This window comes from Mandrillus leucophaeus, unplaced genomic scaffold, assembly GCF_000951045.1.
Source record: "Mandrillus leucophaeus isolate KB7577 unplaced genomic scaffold, Mleu.le_1.0 Scaffold296, whole genome shotgun sequence".
NCBI classification, from domain to species: Eukaryota; Metazoa; Chordata; class Mammalia; order Primates; family Cercopithecidae; genus Mandrillus; species Mandrillus leucophaeus.
In genome coordinates this window covers 580,919-603,144 of record NW_012103098.1, presented here as the reverse complement: position 1 = coordinate 603,144, position 22,226 = coordinate 580,919, and the positions used below count along the sequence as shown (strand labels likewise).

The following is a 22,226-nucleotide window of genomic DNA, read 5'->3' as shown; positions in this document are numbered from 1 at the left end:
GGAGTGAAGGCTTGAGTTTGGAAAAGGTAGATAATCTGTGAAGCGCCTGGGTCTACGGAAGTTTAAGACTTCCTTTAACAGGGTGCTGGATTAGTTCATTTTCACACTGCTATAAAGAATACCTGAGGCTGGGTAATTTATAAAGGAAAGAGGTTTAATTGACTCACAGTTCCACATAGCTGGGGAGGCCTCAGGAAACTTACTATCATGGCAGAAGGGGAAGCAGGCCCATCTTACATGGTGGCAGGCGAGAGGGAGAGGGAGACAGAGAGCAAGCATGAAGGGGCACACTTATCAAACATCCAGGTCTCATGAGAATTCACTCACTGTCATGAGAACAGCAGGGAAAACTGCCCCCATGATCCAATCGCCTCCCACCAGGTCCCTCCCTCGACACCTGTGAATTACAATTTGGATTACAATTCAAGATGAGATTTGGGTGGGGACATAGAGCCAAACCGTATCAGGTGCTGTGGGAAGAAGTGCTGCTGATATGTTTCCTAGAAAGCAGACTACTTAAAAGAAGGGGTCCTTCCCATTGGCATCGAGCGGTTCATGGGCTGGTTAAGGTATTTCTGCACAGTAAGGAGTGCCATTGATTGGTCTTTCAGCAGAAAAGTTTGATTTCTTTTGTTTCTCGGTGACATCTTGCAGTGAATTTTGCTTTAAAAAATGGTTAGGGATGGAATTTATTAACTTGTGTTCTGTTTCTGCAAACTTTTTGAATTAATCAAAAAGAATTGAAAGGTCTTTTTTGACTTTAATTTTTTTTATTGAGGCATGAATTTCTATATGGAAAAATGCACAATTCTTTAGCATGCAATTCAATGAGTACTGACAAATGAATACACCTGAGGACCCCATGCATCACTGAGATAGGGAAATTTGGCCAGGTGCAGTGGCTCACACCTGTAATCCCAGCACTTCGGGAGGCCGAGGAGGGCAGATCACTTGAGGCCAAGAGTTCAAAATCAGCCTAGCCAACATGGTGAAACCCCATCTCTTCTAAAAATACAAAAATTAGCAGGGCATGGTGGCGCACACTTGTAATCCCAGCCGCTTGGGAGGGTAAGGCAGGAGAATCACTTGAACCCAGGAGGCAGAGGATTCAGTGAGCCAAGATCAGGCCACTGCATTCTAGCCTGGGTGACAGAGTGAGACTCCATCTCAAAACAAACAGACAAACAAACAACCAGATAGGGAAATTTCCAGGACGCCAGGAAGCTCTCTTGTGTACCTCTCTAGTTGACTCTCACTCTCCCTCCCAGAAGCAACTCCTGAGTGCCATCACTATTGAATGATAATTTTGCCTGTATTAGAACTTCATATGTATGGAATCATGCATATGTATTCTTTCGTCTCTGGTTTCTTTTACTCAGAGTGTTTGTGAGATTCATTTATCTTTTGAATGTATCAGTAAGTGGTTGTTAAGTAGTAATCCATTACATGAATATATCACAGATTTGTTAATTCTTTTACCTGTTAATGGATATTTGGGTTATTTCTAGTTTGGGGCTATTATGAATGGGGTTTCCATGAATATTCCCACAAATATTTTTGTGGGCATATGTTCTCATTTCCCTTAGGTAAATACCTAGGAGTGGAATTGCTGGGTCGTATGGTAGATATATGTTTAACTTTATAAGAAGCTGCAAAATGTTTTTCCAAAGTGTTCATACCATTTTATATTTCCACAAGCAATATATGAGATTTTTGGTTGCTCCACATCCTTGGCAATGTTTAATATTACCAGAATTTTTAATGTTAGCACTTCTAGTGTGTATAAAATGGCATCTGATTGGAATTTTATTTTGTACTTCCCTGATGACTAATGACATTGAACACATGTTGGTCTGCAAATTGACCATTCACATACTTTCCTTTGTAAAGTGTCTGTTCAAATCTTTTGCCCATATTGTGATTAATATTTTCAGTTGAGTTACAGGAGTTTTTTACATATTTTGGGCACAGGTCATTTTTCAGGTGTGTATATTATGAATACTTTTTCCTGAACAGTGGCTTTCATTTTTGTTTTATTACTGGTGAATTTGATGACCAGAAGTTTTGAGTTTTCATAAATTCTAAATTATCCATTTTTAAAATGGTAAGTACTTTCTATGTAGCCTAAGAAATCAGTGCCTTCCTGGAGGCCATAAAAGTATACTTTCCTTTTGTTCTAGAAATATTACAGATTTAGTTTTTACATTTAAGTCGATCATCCATCTCAAATTCATATGTGTATGATGTGAGTTAGAGAATGTAGTTTTTAGTCATTTGTTTCAGCACAGTTTGTTGAAAATACTGTCCCCACTGAATTACCTAAGCACATGCATTGGATGTCAATTGACTGTATATGTGCAGCTTTATTTCTGGACTCTCCTTTGTTTCAGTGATCTGTTTGTCTATTCTAATGCTAATACCATACTACTTTGATTAATTTGATTTAGAGGAAGGCCTAAAATCAGAAAATGTGAGTCCTTGGGCTTTTTTCTTCTTTTTAAAAATTCTTTTGAAAATTGAGGTTTGTTTTATTTATATGTAAAATTTAAAATCAGCTTTTCAATTTCTATTAAAAAGTCTTATATATATTTTGATTGGGATTTCATTGAATTTAAAGATCACTTTGGGAAGAACTTGCATCATAAAATAGAATTCTCCAATTTTTGAGCAAGCTCTCTCTCTCCATTTATATAAGTCTTCTCTAAGTTCAAACAGAAATATTTTGTGGTTTTTAGTACTTTGTAGAATACAGGCATTGCGCATAGTTTAATATACACCTATTGTAGTTTAATTTATACCTATGTTATTCTATGCTATCATAAATGCTATTATTTTCAACTTCAATTTCCAACTGTTTTATGTTAGTATGTTGAAATAAAATGGATTTTGTGTATTTATTTTGTATACTGTGAACTTGTTAACTCACTTTTAAGTTATATTATGTGAATTCCTTAGGATTTTCTATATAGACAAAATCTATATGGAAAAGTAAAGATAGGTTTTTTTCTGTTTTCAATACCTATGGCTTTTATTTATTTATTTGTCTTACAGTATTTGCCAGGACCACCATTACAGTATTGAATAGAAGTGTTAAGACAACCTTGCCTTGCTCTGGATCTTAGGGAGAAAACATTCAGTGCCTCATTATCAGTATAATGTCAGATACAGGTTTTTTTGTAAATGCTTTTCATTAGGTTGAAGATATTTTTCCTTATTTCAAATTTCCTGAGGATTTTTATGATTAACAAAAATTGAATTCTATCACATGCTTTTTCCTTACCTATTTGATGATATGATTTTTCTTCTTTGTTCTGTTGATGTGGTGAACTATGTTGATTAATCAAATATTAAACCAACCTGGAATTCCTGGGATTAATACCATGTGGTCATGATGTATTATCCTTTTATTTATAGGTGGATTTGATTTAAAATTTTGTTAAGATTTTTGTATCTAGGCTTATGAGGGATATTGGTGTATAGTTTTTTGCTTTTTGTTTTAATGTTCTTCTTTGGTTTGGTGTCAAGTTTAGGCTACCCTCATTAAATTAGATGGGAAGTATTCTCTCCTCTAATTTTCCAAAAGAGTCTATATAGATTGTTTTTATTTTTTTCTTATATATTTGATAGAATCCATCAGTTAAGGCATGTGAACCTAGCTAGAGTTATTTGTTTGTTTTATCATGGCTATTAATAGTGAAATATTTCTAGGACCAGTTATATTTTGTATTTCTTCTTGTATCTGTTTTAATAATTTCTGTCTCCCAAGGAGTTTGACATTTAACCTACGATATTGAACTTATTGGCATAAAGTTGTTTGTAATATTCCTTTATCCTTTCATTGTCTGCAAGATCTAGAGTAATGTTTCCTCTTTCATCCCAGATACTGGTATTTTCTGCTTTCTTACTTTTTTTCTTAATCAGTCTAACTAGACTTTCATAATTTTGTTAATTATTTTAAAGAACCAAATTTTGGCATTATTTTTTTTTCCTGTTATTTGTTTTGTTTTAAATTTCTGTACTTACCTCTATTATTTTATTCCTTCTTTTAACATTGAGTTTCATTTATTCATCTTTTTAATACCTTGTTAAGGTAGAATCTTAAGGTAGACTATCTTGAAATTTTTTTCTTTTTATATTATAAGCTTTTAAATGTGTAACTTCTTCTCTAAGCTCTGCTTTAGCTGCATCTCACAAATATTGTATGTTATTTTCATTATGATTAATTTCAAAACATTTTCCAATTTCCCATGTCATTTTTTTCTTGACATATGTATTATTAATAAGCATTTTGTTTAATATCGACATCTTTAGACCATTTCCAGGTATCATCTTTTAATAAAATCTAGATATCAGTGACATTTTTCATATCAATATCATACATTGATTTCTAAATTTAGCCCATTATTATCAGAGAACATAATATGTGGATTTCAGTCATTTTAAAGTTATTGAGACTTATTTGATGGCCCAATATATGATCTAGAAAAGAATGTGTGCTCTGCAGTTGTTAGGTATGGAATTCTATAATTGTTAACTAGGTTAAGTTTGAAAGTAGTATTGCTACAGGACCAACCCCCAGTAAAATCCTGAGTGCTGAGTCTCTGTTAGACACCACTTCCAATGTTTTATTACAACTCATTACTAGAAGAATTAAGTATAATCTGTGTGATTGCACTGGGGCAGAACTCTTGGAAGCTTGCACCTGAATTCCTTAGGACTTTGCCTTATGTACCCCTTCCCTTTGTTAATTTTTATTTGGATCGTTGTACTATAATAATCTTTAAAAAGAACAAACTTTTGGTTTCATTGATTCTACTGATTTTCTGTTTTTAATTTCATTGGTTTCTGCTTTGCAAAATAAAAAATATACATTTTTTCTGCTTACTTTAGATTTGATATGCTCTTCTTTTTCTAGTTTCCTAATGTAGAAGCTTAGATGATTGCTTCTAGATCTTCTTTTCTCTTCTGGTACATGTGTTCAGTGCTATAAATTTACCTGTGAGCTTTGCTTTTGCTACATCCCACACCTTTTGATAGGCTGTATTTTCATTTTAATTTTTAGAAAAATATCTTGAGAATTCTTTTGAAAGTATGTTGTCTAATCTCCAAATATTGTGGTATTTTTTTTTCAGCTATCTTTTTTTTGTTATTGATTTCTAGTTTAATTTCATTGTAGTCTGAGAGCAGACACTGTATGATTTCCATTCTTTTAAGTTTGTGAAGATGTGTTTTAGGGCCCCTAATGTGGTCTATCTTGAATGTTCCAAGCAAGCATCTTTACATGCTTAAGAAGAATGTGTATTCTGCTCTTGCTGGATGAAGTATTCTGTAAATGTAAATTAGATCCAATTGATGGTGTTGTTCATTTCAACTATATTCGTACCAATGTTTTGTCTCCTGAGTCTGTCAATTACTGATACAGGGGCATATAAATCTTTAACTATGATAGCAACTACCCTCACTTTCTTTTGATTAATGTTAGCATGGTATATCTTTCTTCATCTCTTTACTTTTAATATGTCTGTATCTTTATGTTTAAAGTGGGCTTCTTATGGAAAAAATATAGTTAGATCTTTTATTTTAATCTACTCTGACAACCTCTGTCTTTTGATTGACGTATTTATACCATGCACATTCAAGGTGATTATTGATGTAGTTGGATTTATATGTACCATATTTGTAACAGTTTTCTATTCACTACCCCAGGTCACTCGCTCATGAGCTGCTAGATGTGTATAAGAGACAGGAGCTGTCCCTCCCTCCCTCCCTCCCTTCCTTCCTTCCTTCCTTCCTTCCTTCCTTCCTTCCTTCCTTCCTTCCTTCTCTTACTTTTCTTTCTTCTACTCTTTTTCTGCCTTCTCTAGTTTTAATTGAACATATTATGTGACTTAATTTTCTCTCCTCTCTTAGCATATAAATTATGCTTCCTTTTACAGTTATTTCATTAGTTTCCTTAAAGTTTGCAGTATGCATTTACAACTTATTTAAATTCACTTCAAGTAACTGTACACTACTTCATGTGTAGTGCGGGTATCTTATAACTGAGTGTCTTGGCCCATTTGTGCTGCTACAACAGAATACCTGAGACTTTATAAATTCTTCTTAATTTATAAAGAAAAGAAATTTATTTTCTCACAGTTTTGGAGGCTGGAAAGCCCAAAATCAAGGTGCTGGCATGTTTGGTGTCTGGTGTGGGCTGCTCTGCTTCCAATATGGTGCACTGATACTGTATCCTCTTGAAGGGAAGAGTGTTGTTTCCTCACCTGGTAGAAGATAGAATGGCAAAAGGGACAGACCTTCTGTCTCAATCCCTTTTATAAGGACATCTAATCCTATTCATGAGGGAGGAGCCCTCATGGCCTATTCATCTCTTAATGACCACACCACTTACTATGGTCACATTGGAACACCTGAATTTTGGAGGGAACACATTCAAATCATAGTACAGAGTATTCCTCCCTCCAGTTTCTTATAACACGGCTATTACTCATTTCACTTGTCCATAGACAGTAATGTATTAAACAAGCTGTTATATGTTAGATTAGTTAAGAATAGCAAAATATCTACCTTCATTTTTTCTTGCTCTAACACTTTTTTTTTTTATAAGACACATCTCACTCTGTCACCCAGGCTAGAGGGCATTGGCACAACAATCATGACTCAGGCTCTAGTGATCCTCCTGGTTCAGCCTGCTAAGTAGCTGGGACTACAGGCGGGTGCCACCACGCCCGACTAATTTGCCCGACTAATTTTTTTTTTTTTTGTAGAGACAGAGTTTTACCATGTTGCCCAGGCTGTTCTCGAACTCCTGGGCTCAAGCAATCCTCCTGCCTTGGTTTCCCAAAGTTCTGGGATTACAAGTGTGAGCCACTGTGCCTGGCCAAACACTTCCTTTCTTATTGCAGATGACAATTTCTAAACTATATCATTTTCTTTCCTTCTTAAGAACCTTTAATAATTCTTGCAAGGCAAGTCTACTGGCAACAGATTCCTTCATTTTTGTTTGCCTGAGAAGGTCTTTATTTCTCCTTTACTTGTGAAGGGTAATTTCATGGGATACAGAATTCTAGGTCGATGGTTCTTTCTTTGAACACTTTTTAAGTGTTTCACTCCATTCTCTTCTTGCCTGCATGGCTTCTGAAGAGAAGGCTGATGTAGTCATTATCCCTGTTCTCCTACAGGTAAGACTATCCCACCCTCTGTCTGGTTTCTTTCCAGATTTTCTCTTTTTCTTTGATTTTATACAGTTTGAATATGATATGTGTAGATGTAAATCTTTGTAATATTAATTGCGTTCAGTATTCTCTGAACTTCCTTGATCTGTAGCTTGATTTTTGTCATTAATTTTGGAAAATACTCAGCCATTATTATTTCAAATATTTCAGTTTCCATTCTTCTCAGTCTGGTATCCCATTACACATATGTTACACCTTTTGTGATTGTCTCACAATTCTTGGATATTCTGTTCCCTTTGTATTTTCTCTTCTTTTTGCGTTTCTTTTTGGGGAGTTTCTTTTGACACATCTTCATCCTCTGTGATTTTTTCCTTCATTGTGTCCAGTCTACTAATGAATCAGCAAAGGTATTCTTCATTTCTGTTATAACGTTTTTGATTTCTAGCGTTTCACATTGATTCTTTCATAGAATATCCACCTCCCTGCTTATATTACCCATCTGTTCTTGCATGTTATCCACTTTTTCCATTAGCCTCTGGAGCATATTAATTGTAGTTATTTTAAGGTTCTGCTCTGTTAATTCCACCCACACCTACCATCGGCCATCTCATGCAGTAGATTTAAGCACAGACTCAAGATAGATTACCTGTATTTGAATTCTGGCTCTCCTTATCAGCTGTGTAATTTTTTTGCAGGATGCATAAATTCTCTATTCCTAAGCGACCTCATTTGTGAAGTAGGAATACTCATAAAATCAACCTCATAACATTGTTAGGTGAATCAAATGAGTTAACACATGAAAAGCACTTAGAGTAATTTCTGACACAAAGTAAGCCTTCTATATATGTGAGATGATGATCATATAGCCTTTTGTAAATCATGCCAGCACACTCCCATTTGAGGGCTTTCTCCTTGCTGTTCTTTCTTGGATGCTTCCCTGATGCTCACACCACTGGATTTCTCCCCTCGTTTAATCTCTATGTGAGTGTTGCCGTTGCGGCGAGACCTTCCCAAATGCCATGTATAAACACACAGTCCTTCTGAAGCTGCTAATCCCCTTACCCTGCTGTATTATTTTTCCAAAGCAAGCATGATGATCTGACATATATTTACCTGTTATTTTTTTTGTTGTTGATTTTCAGCCTCCTTCAACTTGATACAGGCTGCATAAAGTCAGGGTCTCTCTTCAAAATGTAAAGAATTAAAACGTTTTTAGGGCAGTTTTCTCTATATGCACATAAGGAAGTACCGTGTTGCCCCTTGACATGTATGTTTTCTAGGAATATTTAGTGACATTGGAAAATATTTATATAATGCTATCTCACCTATGCAAAAGCAGCCGTGGACAGTACATAAGACATAAAAAGATTATGTGAGCAGGTCAGGGTCCACAGTGTAGGGGATGGCACATGGCCTGTGCCCAGGTCTAAGTGAGTTCACAGCCCTCTTCCCTAAGCCACATGTAATGTTTGTTGACTTTGTCTTTCAGTATGAATACTTCAATGCTGTGCTGATAAATGAAAGGGACAAAGACGGGAATTTTTTGGAGCTGGGAAAGGAATTCATCTTAGCCCCAAATGACCATTTTAATAATTTGCCTGTGAACATCAGTCTAAGTGACGTCCAAGTACCAACGAACATGTACAACAAAGGTAAGACTCCCAGCCGCTGCTCCTTTTAGAAGGTAAAGAGTCAAGGGGTTGAGAAGCAGGGGCTGACTGGTTTGGGATATAGTTTTGTTTTGTTTCGTTTTTTTGAAAAGCACAGTTATAAGCTGAGTGTGTCAGGTATCAACTGGAGAGGTGAAGCATGTACCTGTTCTGCCTGGAACTTCTGGGCTTGCTGTTTCTCTGGCTAGTTGTTTACATCAGGCTCTCTAACATGTAGTCCAGGGGTTGGCAGTTTCTATAAAGGACCAGATAGTAAATATCTTAGGCTTTACCAGCCATAGAGTCTGTGTTGCAACTACTCAGCTCTGCTGTTCAGGCACAAAAGCAGCCAAATGTAAATCGTGGGCATGACTGTGTTCCAGTAAAATTTATCTACAAACGTAGATGGCTGGATGTAACCTGCAGGCTGTAGTCTGCTGACCCCTGATGTGGTGCCTTTGTTTTCTTCTTCCAATTTGTGGAATGGCATTTAAGGACTGGAGAGCTCCTAGGGGTGCAATGGAAACAGCTGCAGTCTTTTCTCAGAGTATAAAGCAACATGGACCTTAAGAGAATTCCTTATTTCCAGGCTTGTGTGCCTCAAATCCAGTCTTCACATAAACTCTAGAGTTTATTTTTCCCGAAGTTCCCGTCTGCTGATTCCAGTTGGGATTATAGTGGCCAAGGACAGGGCTCTGACATCAGATGGACTCTGGTCAGACAGTGTGTTCTACTTTCTGACTGTGACCTTGGGCATATCACCCCATCTTTTTAGGTCTGAATTTTCTCATCTTACGATGTGAATAATAATCATATCTACCTCATGGGGGTGGTTGTGAGGGCTGAATGGGGTGACGTTTATAAAGGGTTTAAGTTGTTTTCAGCATCTTTATCCTATTGTTATTGAGTAGTAGTTTGCTCTGCTTGGTCATACCTAAAAACCTTCTAAGCAAAGAACTATCCTCCTAGAAAAATAAGCCAGAAAGTCATGGGATCTTCAAAGTAAAAAACGTGCCACATTGTTTCCCATCAAGATTTCAAACATACCAGGGGCCAGTTTCTGTCACAGCATCCAGTTTCCAGATCATACACAAGAGCTCAGTAGTCAAGAGCAAGGACTATGGGTTTAAGTCCTGTTCTTCCTCTTGTTGGCTGTGTGATCTTAAGCAAGCAACTTTGCCTTTCTGAACCTCAGTTTCCCTATTTGTGAAATAGGGATAATGATACAGCCTCCCTCAGAGGGTTAGTGAGAGGATATGAAATGATGTATGTATAGCCCTTAATACAGCAGTACCATACAGAAAGTGCACAGTACATTTTAGCTGTCGTTGTTTTTATTGGAAAATAACGTGAATACCAATTGCACTTCTGAAATGTTCTAAGTCACTATTTAAGGAGCTGGTCAGTGATTAAAGAGATTCCAACTAACTGTCTCTGAAACGTTTTTCCTATGTGTGTTCTTTGTGGTTGGATACCTAATGTCTCCTTTCCCTGGTTTACCTGTTATCCATCCTCATGAGTCAGTGGAGGCAGTACCCCATTCATTAACTGTTCTGATAGTTACTGGGGATACTGAGGTGAATCAGATGCAACCCCTCCCTCAAGGGGTTCACAGTTCATTTGGGGAACAGACAAATAATGAGATAATTAGAACACAGTGTATCACATATTGGCCGTAGTGTGGACAGCTAGGGGGCAGTGGGAGTGCCAAGGATGGGACCTGTCTACTTGTTCACGTGGGCAGGACCACAGTTCATCTTTTTTTCTTTTTTCCTCTTAGAGAAAATCTAAATATTTATTTAGATGCCAATCTAAATAAATCCCAGAGGGCTCTGGACTGGGCCATATCCTCTACCCTACTCTTTACTTTGGACTCTTCCTTAGAAACAAATGGAACCAAGACGTAGACGGCTGAGCTCAGCTTCATTCAGTGGAGTTTAGTTCTCCAGAATGATCCTGTCAGCAGATGAAATCCTAAATGAAACTGTCCCTTTTTGTGCAATGTGGCCAGAAGAAAGCCATCTTCTTGGCATTAAATATATTCCCAATTGAAGATGAAAAATTAACACGATTTTACAGAGCAATTTCAGACATAAAACAATTCAGAATGATCTTTTAGAATATGACAGCTGCTTCAAGGTTGCTTGAGCCATTAACACCATTATAGAGATTGAATTGCACCTCTAGCTTTCAAGGCTTAATTGTGCCTTTAATGGTAGTAACACGTAAGGGACCTGCACCACCACTGATCACACAGGCTATAGAATCATGCTTATAATGATCCCTAGACAGAATCTTCAGAGATAGTCAGATTTCTTGAGCCATGGGAGATAGATAATGATATTCAAAGTCATCCTCAGCAGCCCTCCTGGAATCTGCCCATCACCTCTGCCCAGTCCATTGTCACCCAGCCAGGCTGCAGGGCATGGACCAGGCCAGGTGTTCTCTCTTGTCTCAGCCAGGCAGTGAATCACTGCCCAAGGGCAGAGGAGAGGCAGGGATTTCAGGCAAATTCCTGTCTCCACTCTACCTAATTCAAACCAGCTCCTAACAGCCTTTTCTTTCTTTTCAAGCTGCAGAAATATATTTTATGTTTAGAAGGCCCTCCAGCTCAGATCTAGTTATTGATGACATGTACTCAAAACAAATGCTCGGAGATTGGTCACTGGCTGTGCTGTTTTTGGGTTAGAAATCTTACCCCCAACAAAGAAAACCAATACGAGGTCATTCTCTCCTTGCTGCTTGGACTTCTGTGGGCATATACAAAGTGGTTCGATACTTGTCTAGAAGCTTCTGTGATCTATGTTCTGGGGTATCATTTTTAGTCCTAGATGAAGCTAGCTGGTAAACTCTGTTTTCTACACTCTGCTTTCTGCCTCCGTGGGCGGGCCTGGCAACTAGGCAGCTCAGCCAGGTTCGCGCTTTCCTCTTTGGCTGAGGTGCCTTTCTCTTGAGCACTGAAAGAGACTGCAGCTTCGAAGTTGGTGATGTGGGCAAGCTGTGCCCATGGGAACTCAAAGAGGCATATTCATAGAGTCTTTAGAAATGCATCTCAGGGCCCTCAGGGTGCCTGATGCAGCAGCTTTTTTTATGAAACTGCTTCAGCAGATGTTTGCTGAGTGACTGCTCTGGCATCCCCAGCCCGTGAGTCTTACTATTTCAGAGACTTTGAAGATGAATGGCTGATACCTTTAGAGCCGTAAATGACTCTATATCCTCTATGAGTAAAGCAAGAGGCAGGATGCTTTTGTGAGAACTGCTGATGATCTGGCAGAGAATTCAGATAAAGCTGAACTCTTTTAAGGACTTTCTCGACCAAAGTGCTGTAAATTTTATATATATATACACGCACACATTATACACATACACACACACGTACAAGTACATATACACATACACCTCATGTATGTGCATGTTTCTCTATATGGGCAGGTCTGTGCATGTGTGTTTGTAAATATGTGAATGTGTGTGAAAGAAAATGCTGTGCTCTCAACCTATTCCTTCATTTCCACTTTCCACCTCTGTCCACCCAGGTGAGACCCCGCTTTTGTTCACTGAACACACCTTCCTCTTTCTTCCATTGTATTTTATTTCACTGTTTTTATTCCTATTATCCCTGTCCCTCCTTTCCTGCTTGTCCTAATGCCCATTCTTAGAAACCAGCTCAAATATAACCTCCTTAATTCCTTTTGTCCTGTGTGATGGAAGTGACTTTTGTTTATTCCTCTGCTCTAGCATGGCACTGTTCTGTGAACGCAGAACATGCAGTCTTTCCTTCTCTACTTCAGGTTCTCTGAGGGCAGAGGACCCTGCACATGCAGCCTTGGGCCCCCTTTATCCCTGCCCTCGCTCTTTACAGATGAGTTTTTCCCAGATGTTGGTTGGCGTGGAGACCGCTGGCGCCTGTGCCTCCTGAGCTAGGAGACGTCATCCAGGACTGTGGTGTTCTCATGGTTCTTATAAGCAACAGAAACAGAACCTGGCTGGTGTAAATAGCAAAGAAACTTTTTGAGAGGAGACTGGGTGGCCCACAGACTCTTCAGGAAAGCTAGAGAATAAGGCCTGGAAACGTCTGGGAATGGAGGGAGACTGGAGCTAGAGTCACACCCAGATCCAACCTGACAAGCACCCACTGCCCCCAGGGTTGCCCCACTCTCACATCTGTGACTGCATACAATACCTGTGCCTCATTTTCCTCATCCATAAGCTGGAGATGACAATCATAGTGAGTTGCCTCGGGGGTTGTGCTGAGGATTAAACACTTAGAGGGGTGCATGGCACATGGTGTCCATCCAGGACTCAAGTGCTGTGATCTGAATGTTTGTGTCCTTCCAAAATTTGTATGTTAAAACCTAATCACCCAGGTAATGGCATTAGAAGGGAGGCCATTAGCAGGTGAGTAGGTACTGTAACTCCAAGACTGAGGGAACTTGTTGTCCAAGTGGGCTGTGGAGTGGGGCAAGTTGGGCAGATCCCAGCTGAAGTGGCAGCAGCACTGGGAACAACTGCTCCTTTGTGGAAGTCAGAAAGGCAGTTATGGAGTCTGGGAGGGCTGGCCAGGTGGTGAGAGGATGAGAGGCTGTGAAAGCCATCAGGTGGTCATGAACATGACAGTGACAGGAAAAATATGGCTGAAAGCTTTGCCAGGAAGAGAGCCACTGAAGAATACTGTTTCCCAGTCACACTGAAGAAGAGGGAGAGGGAGGAGGCATCCAGGGCCTGGTTTGGAGAAAATCCAGAGAAGAATGGTACACGGGCCAAGACTGGATGGCTAACGTGAGAGTCCTTGGGCCTGGGGCCCTAGAGAGCAAGCTCCAGTGAGCATATCAGCCCCATGAAGGTGGGAACACCAGCATGATACCCAGCACGTGGTAGATGCTCCATAAATGCTTGTTGTAAGGTAAGGTAATGAATATAGATTACAATTGAAACACTCTTTTCACTTTATTCTTGCACAGAGGAAGAAAAGATATAGGAAGTAACCCAATCTCAATTCCTCTTCTTCCCCCAGTAACGGAGGACATCCGGGAGAAGTAGGCTGAAGTGGCAGAGGTGAAGAGTAGATGTGAATTACAGGACACAGGCTAGACCACTCCTTCATCGTTTAGACAACCCCAGCAGGGTGCCCAGTCAGGCTGGGAAAACTGGGCTGCACAGCTACACTGTGCTCAGGGTCCAGCCCCTGAAAATGTAAAGAGCTCCAGGAAAGGGAAGACCTGTAACCACCACTGCAGAGCATGAGAAATCAATCTGTCTGTTACAATCCAGTAGGTTCTTCTAAAAAGCCCAAGAAAAGAGCAAAAGTCTGATGAGATGGGATTGGGTCCCCTGCTTAGGAGCAGAGTATACAGGCTGCTGGAGGGATGGGCAGGGTTGCTGAATCTGGATTTGTCAGATGTCTCAACCTATTTTTCAAATGTTGAGCTTGATAAAACACAAAATGCATTTTGCCAAGCACTTTTCCCCTTAATTACATGTGTATATTTTAAGGGAAATTTAATCCATATGTTTCTGATTCGTTTACACGGAAATCATTAAAATGTTGTTTTCCAAGAGCTATTTGATGTGCAAGAAGGCTCACAAACCTTATAAAAAGCTGTTTAAAATTTTTTCCTTTCCCTTTGTTTCTTTTCCCTTCACGTGTGTGTGTGTGTGTGTGTGTGTGTGTGTGTGTGTGTTTGAGAGAGAGGGAGAGAGAGAGCACACGCACATAAGTGAACAAGACTGACTGACCCCAGGATGTCAGAAACAAATTCCAACTCGAAATGGATTTTCTTCTTGGGATACTGAACTGAAGCATTTGGATTAGGCTCCAATCTTGCTTCCTCGTTGTCTCCCAGCCCTAATGGAATGTGATGGTGATGTGGCCATAACTTGGTATTGGGAGTCAAGATCAGAGGAATTATGCCAGAGCACATTGCTCCGGACCTGGAGAAATAACACTCAAGAACCTCCTCCTGCATGGTTTGTTGGTACCTACAGTCCTCAGCAAGGCCCCGGAAACTTTCCCAAGATGTAGTTTGGATTCCAGGAACCCCTGTTACAGCATATGATCATAATGGGACTAAGGCATTTGGTAAGAAACATACAGGATAGTGCCACTGAAGTAACTCCACCGCTGTCATCCCAAACTACTCATAGTTTTTCTCTTCTAGTTTGGAAATTATATTTTTATATTGCAAAATAACTATCCCTCACTTAAAATTCACAAGTTAAGTGGCTGAGTTCAAATTCTATTGGCAATGCCTCCATACTTCTGCATGTGTATGTGGCACACATGCACATAAACATAGGTCTGCAGAGATGTATATGTGTGTATGCATAGTTTTGTGTCTGTATTTTCTCAGAAGTTGTGTTAGTAGAAGGAAGGTGTGATGTGGCCCTTTGTGGCCCCTCAGTCCTACACTTAGGCTTATGTTTAGCCTGGAAGTTGTGCTTGATGAATGAGTAGGTGGATGGATGGATGGATAAATGGATGGATGGATGAATAGATGGATGGATACATGAATAGGTAGATGGATGGATGGATGGATGGATGAATGGATGGATGAGTGGATGAGGGGTGGATGGGTGAGTAGATGGATGGATGGATGGATGGTTAGATGAGTGGATTACTTACCAATAACCATGCTCTGTAGTGAGGACTTTCAGTGCATTATCTCGTTGACAGTGACCCCATGTGTTATAGGCAGCAGTGGAGACCACCATTCTCCAAGGCAATTCTTCCACAGCCTCTATTCTAGAGTCAGGTCCAGGGAAGTTACCTGGGGCAAAGCTCAAAGGCATCACTTTAGGTACAGGTGATTCTTTCCCAAAATCCAAGTGAGAAAAGAATTGATGCTTCCTGCCTAAGGCTCTCTGAAACACTGTTCCTGTCTCCTGGTCCCCTTTTCACCTGGGCCACTGTCCTGTGCCATCCCCATCATCTCTGTTCTTGTCTACCATGGAGCTCTTCCAAGATCTATCAAGGAGTCTTTGGAGAATGACAGGCCTGCACTTGCATCCAATGCTATGAGTATCAACGTGGTGGACTAGAAAGAGCATTTCACACTTGGGGCCTCTGTTTCTTCGTCTGTAAGATGTAAATTGTCATTTTGAGCATTAAAGAAAGTGAAGGTGCAGCATCCACCAGAACACCTGGCACACGGAAGCATTTGATACATATTGATTCCTCACACAGACTCAGCTCCCAGCAAACCAGATGGATTACCCTCACTGCCCTGCCAAAAACATGCAGGGGATGCTCATCCCCAAGCCCAGACCCCTTCCCTTCAGCCCTGTTTGTAGAATGAAGTGCAAACACGCTTGCAAACCAGCTCTGGTTTACTGCTCTCTTGTCCTGGCTACCCTGTTCCCCCTCTTCCTGGTCATGCTAGACCCCAAGACTCCAGACTCTCTGAAGACCTTTGCTTAGGCTCTGACCTCCTGCTGAGGGTACTGTCCTTTCTCCATTCTGGAAAGATCTGTCCTTTCCCGAGAGCCCAGCTCCACAGCTACTGTGCCTTTCCCTCTGGCCCTAGACCTCCTCTCCAGAACCATCCTCTGCCCCCTCATTTATGCCCCCCTGTGAGGGTGTTGTCTCTCCTTCTGTTAGATTATTCATCACATTGTTCAGCAGTTTCTTTTTCACTGCACTCTCCTGCCTTGAACTTGGGGGCAGGGGCTGTGTTTTTTTCATTCCCTTGGGACCATAGCAGAGAACCTGGAATAGAAAAGTGCTTCCAAGGATGTCGTTGAATTGAGCTGAATCCTCTTATTACAGGCCATCACAAATGGTTGTTTTAGCTGCGTGTTGATTCTGTCAGCTCTTCTTGTATTTAAATTTTGATTCTTGTTTGTTTCTGAAGACAGTAATTTTAGATGTATACCTGATGAAGTAATTACTTTCAGGATCTTCTAATGTGTTTGTATTTTTAATCTCTTTTTTCAAAGGAATGGGAATCCAGATGGAGTCTTGCAGTTGGATAGGAGCTGCACCTAGGCTAGAGAAATTCTGAAAGGTGGTGCCAGGAGCAGTAAAGGACAATGGGAGAGCAGGAATGATTACTAATAGTGTTTTATTTCACCCTGGTGCCCCGACATTTGTGAAAGGTCACAGTAGTAGTAGGGAGCTGGAGTTTGTAGGTGATTTATTTTTAAAAAAATGGCTTAGAGAGGTTTCAAGGTCATTTCTATGATAACTTCACGATCAAGCACTTGCTTTCTGTGTTTTGTCTGGGAAGGAGAAGGGTGGAGCCACCTTCAGCACCTTGAAAATTGCAGCAGCAAGTGTTGCAGCCTGTGGTAGCAGTCAAGTGTGTTCCAGTGGGTGAAAGAGATTAAGAGCCACTGTCCCTGGGCTGACTCAGTTAGTTATATATGCCACAGGTCCTCCTGTTTGAGAAAGGGATTGCCTTGCTGAGGGAAATGCAGGCTAGACTTCCAGGATTTAAGAAGCACAGTAGAGACCAGTAAATGGTCTCAGGTGGCTCCCAGGCCTCCTCAGGAATGCTAGCCAGGTGCCCTGGCCAGCCACTGGGCTTGCTCGGGGTGTGTGGTATGAGTGTGAATATAATATATCCTTGCTGCCTCCATGCTGATCTTACTCCCACAAAAGACTCAGACTATGCTTCTTGCTTATCTGTGCAAAGATAATGATAGCACCTATCTCGTGGGGGCTTTGTGAAGATAAAATGAAACAATGGCTGTTAAGCATTTCAGACTACTATGTAACAAAAGTTTACTGAGAGCCTCAATTGTTAGTATTGTTATAAGAATGATGATAGTGACACTGGGTCCCTCACAGTGGCATGGCTTATGCCTGGGAATATCTCTGATCCTGAGCCAGGTGACCTTCCTTTTTCTCCTGCACCTTGGAAACCCTTTTATTCATGGCAGTTGTACGTCAAGAAATTCAGTGAAGAGAGGACAATCTGGAGGTAGAGTTACGGGGTCAGAGGCGGACAAGCACCCTGGCGGGTGGCTCAGTCTTTGATACCTGTACCTGCTCTCCACCCACCTGCTCATCATGCACAGATGTGGTGAACCTCTGTGTGTCCATGTCCTACTTCTTGGGTGACTTTGCTCCCAGGAAGCTTGGTGTCTGTGTCAATGAAAGGCTGTAGGGCTTTGTATTAGTCCATTTTCACACTGCTGATAAAGACATACCTGAGACTGGGAAGAAAAAGAGATTTAATGGACTTATAGTTCCCCATGGCTAGGGAGGCCTCACAATCATGGCGGAAGGCAAGGAGGAGCAAGTCACATCTTACATGGATGGCAGCAGGCAAAGAGAGAGCTTGTGCAGGGAAACTCCTCCTTATAAAACTGTCAGATCTCATGAGAGTTATTCACTATCACGAGTACAGCATGGGAAAAACCTGCCCCATGATTCACTTACCTCCCTCCAGGTCCCTCCCACAACATGTGGGAATTCAAGATGAGATTTGGGTGGGGACGCAGCTAAACCATATCAGACTTCAAGTAATGCTGTGCTTTCCTTTTGTTGGGGACTCTTAGAAGGACCTGGGGGCCCTCAGCTGTTTCGAAGCAATAGCTTCCAGGGACATAAAGACAATCTTTTCATTTTTTACACTCTTTTATTCTTCCCAAATCCAAGCTGATGGAAACTTCTGTCCAGAGCACACTATCTACTCATTGACCTTAGAGATACTCACCTGTATCTCTCTACTGATGCCTCCATCAGTTTCTTTTCCTTCAGGTAACATTTTTATGGTACTTACTATGTTCTAGGCACAATGTGATCTCATACAATGCAATCCTACCCACAACTCATTGAAGCAGGAACCATTATTAATTCCCACTTTAGAGGTGAGAAAACTGAGGCTTAGGGACTTGCTCAGAATCACTTGGCTAGCAAAGTGGGCAATCAGCATGCAAGCCCAATGCTTTGGCTTTAGAACCACCCAGGCTCCACACTGCCTCTCTATACTGTGCATCTCCACCATCCTGATGGCTGAGTTTTCAGCTAGCTATGTCATGCCTGTTTTTTGTTTTGTTTTGTTTTTTGTTTGTTTTGAGATAGAGTCTTGCTCTGTCACCTATGCTGGAGTGCAGTGGTGCAATCTCAGGTCATTGCAACCTCTGCCTCCCAGGTTCAAGCTATTCTACTGCCTCAGCCTCCAAAGTAGCTGGGTTTACAGGTGTGTATCACCACGCCCAGCTAAATTTTGTATTTTTAGTAGAGACACCATGTTGGCCAGGCTGGTCTCGAACTCCTGACCTCAAGTGATCCACCCGCCTTGGACTCCCAAAGTGCTGAGATTACAGGCGTGAGCCACCACACCCGGCCATCATGCCTGTTTATATGCACACTTTATATGTGCGGCAAGTGGAAGGCCCTGTTTTTGTCAAATTGTGCTATTTTCATCTAAGCATATGAAAATCCATCATAAATGAAAACTAGTCTTATTTTACATAAACACTTCCAATTTCTTCCCTTTATGAAAATAATGTTGCAGCAAAGAGTCGTTTTAAAAATGGGAGGCAAATTCTGCATCAGAATGCCAATGGATACCAACTGCTCACACATAGGGGATATTTCTGTTGGGAATGAGACAGTTCCACATTTAATCCTGCAAACTTGCCATACCAAAATATGTCTAAGAGAAGTGAGTAAGGAGGTGATGATGATTCAGAATGCAAAAAGGCTCTTTTCCTTGCCAGAAAGTTCACTGCAGCATGTTTAGGAGAAGTGAATTCCTCCACTGTAGCAACTGGAATGGCGTTTGCAAAGCTGGGTTCTGTGGGACCCTGCCACCTTCTATTGATTTAGTAAATATTCGTGGAGCACCTCTAGCATGCCAGACGCTGCATGGGTGTGAGCAGGTGTGGTGAGAGATGAGCAGACTCTGCCCATGCTCTGTTGGAGGTTATTGGTCAGTGGGAAGGCTGGCAGGAAGTCAGCACACAGCTGGGCATATGATGTACCCAGAGAAAATGCTGTGGAGGAAAGGGTTGTGGTACAGTAAGAGTGTATCCCACAGCAGCTCAGCCTGGGCTGAACTGGGAAGGTGGAGGTGGCCATGGGCAGAGGACATTTGGCTCTGCTGCCATCTGAAGGATGGGTAGGAAATAATTTAGCTAGGAGCTGGGGTGGGGTGAGAGGTGGAGAATATTGCAATGGGAGAGAACACACCACACAAGCTATTGGTAAGTAGTCCTTCACAAAATGTTTTGGGATGAAATAAGGGAGGGTGATGCCTTGAAGAATCTACCACTCGTGGCATTCCACTATGTGCCTGAGATGTTCAAGGAATATGAATTTCCACTGTAGAAAAAGCCGTTCATTTGGATGCATCAGCTTTTCGCTCTTATTTGATTATGGCATCCTTTTTATCATGGAACGTCTCAGAAGGTATGGGTGTTTCCTGGGACCAAGAGATTCTGCTGAGCTGGAACTCCCTGTGCTCAAGAGAAAGGTACCAAAGGTGCCCAGAAAGTGACAAAGATGCAGAAGAAAATGCATAGTAAAATCCGTGTGAGTGTGTGTGTGTGTGTGTGTGTGTGTGTGTGTGAGAGAGAGAGAGAGAGAGAGAGAGAGGATATAAGTGGTTGTATATGCAGAAGATTTCTGGAGAGATGTTCAGGAAATTAATAGTGCTGACTTTCCACTTTCTACCCTTCTGTTCAGTTTGAATATTTTATGAGGAACATGTGCTGCTTTTTTAGTAGTTGAAAATGAAAGAGCTAAAGAAGTTGAGTTGCAGAGCTACCCATCTGCAGGTTAATTGTTCAGAGGACACAGCTATCTGATAAAAGGAAATACACCTGCGTGTATATTGTTACTGGTTTCCCAGGTGCTAGCTTTATCTGCTTTGTGGTGAAAATGACCAACAGTGGTTTTGTTAGAGGTAGGAGAACGCCCAAGTAAGTTGTTTCTGGCAGTCAGTGCAGATGCTACCTTTGCAGGAGATTGTGTTAAGTATCATACTGTGTCCTTATGGTGGCAGTAGTTATTTTAAGATGAATGATGTTGGCCTGGGAAAAGAGAAATAGTTTCCCTCTAAAATGATTCTGTGATACTCTAATCATCCGCTGATGGGTGCCACAGACATAGGAATGCCCTGCCTCAGATATGAAGAACATTCTGCACTTGGGAAAAAGATATGTCAGTGCTTCCAAGGGTCACACTGGAAACTGGGATTAGAAGTGAGATTTTCTTGTCTCAGGAAGTGACTGTGCAGTCCCATTTGTTCTCTCACTGACATAACAGAGAACTTTCAAGAGGACTTTGTGAAGCGCCTGTCCCTGGACCTCAGTGGACCCTTGAGACAGGAGAGAGGGGCTTGATGGAGACCCAGGGCTAAGTTGCCAAGAAGAGTGCAGCAGCCAGTTTCCTCTGCTTAGTCCCATTGTTGAAGGCCATATCCTGGAGCCTGACTTGCATCAGGGACATGCGTCATTGGGGGTCTCGGCCAGGGGTTCTTTGTAGGCCATCTTCACTACCTGATGAATGCCTGGCAACAGCACAGGTGGACTTTGGGGGTAAGGCACCCTCTGTTAGGGATGTTCTCTGCGCAGGACCACCAGTTCCTTAAGATGACATTTGAAAGTTCACACCTCAGATAGGTGGGTTTCTAGTATAAATGACTTGATGGCCTTTCTTATTTCTGAAGACATCACAGGCTGCCCTGTGTGGCAGTGCCATTTCATCATCTCCAAAGTGCCACCGTCTGAACTCTCCCTTCATTCTTAAGTGACAGAGGTATTTCTGTACATTTCTGATGTTTTTCTTTTTTCCACCCTCACTTCATGGTGGTAGTTGAGTAGTTTCTACTTCAACAACTGCTGCCGTGCTGTTTCATGCCCACACATGTAGATATTTGCATGTCTCCGCAGGCATAGAGATGCAACACGCTGTCACTTTACCGTCTGGCAGGTGGACTAATCCACATCTTAGAGATCAGTAAAATGGCCTAGAGAGATTGAGGGTGCATAACTCTCAGACTAGAGGTAAAAGTCTCTGGGTTCCAAGTCTGGTTGCCCATTAGTGCTTTGAAGCAGAGCCGCAGCGGTTGAATCCATGTGGCCACATCTTCACCCGTGTCTACTTTATTCAAGTCCCAGGCTGGATGTGGGGAAATTGGATCAAACCTGAGTTTCAGAGACTTTTCTGGGGTAGGGTAGGTTTTCATGTTCTCTACTCACTGCTATCAAAGGCAGAGTGAGAGGAGGGGAATTAGCAGAACAAAGTGCCCCTGAAACCCAGATGAAGAGATGCTGAAGGGCTGTCTGTTGGGGCTCCAGGCTCAGGACCAGTCGGGGCACCTGTGATAGACCGGCACTAGCGAGATAGTGGAAGGTTCCCCCTGTAGGAGTGGGAGCCCCAGAAAAGGCGGAATTGGGTGGTGGTGATTTGCTTTTTCACAAACCACTTTACAGGAGTCCCTTCTAAGGATCA

General features: G+C 41.3%; 1 protein-coding gene across 1 annotated transcript in view; it reads left to right on the top strand.

The window, feature by feature from the left end:
• CACNA2D3 (calcium channel, voltage-dependent, alpha 2/delta subunit 3) overlaps nt 1-22,226 on the top strand; it is an 801,189-nt gene that overhangs the window by 221,421 nt on the left and 557,542 nt on the right. Inside the window, exon 4 of the mRNA XM_011986171.1 lies at nt 8,665-8,827. Within this exon, the coding sequence (XP_011841561.1) occupies nt 8,665-8,827 (163 nt within the window). The remainder of the gene's footprint in view (nt 1-8,664; nt 8,828-22,226) is intronic.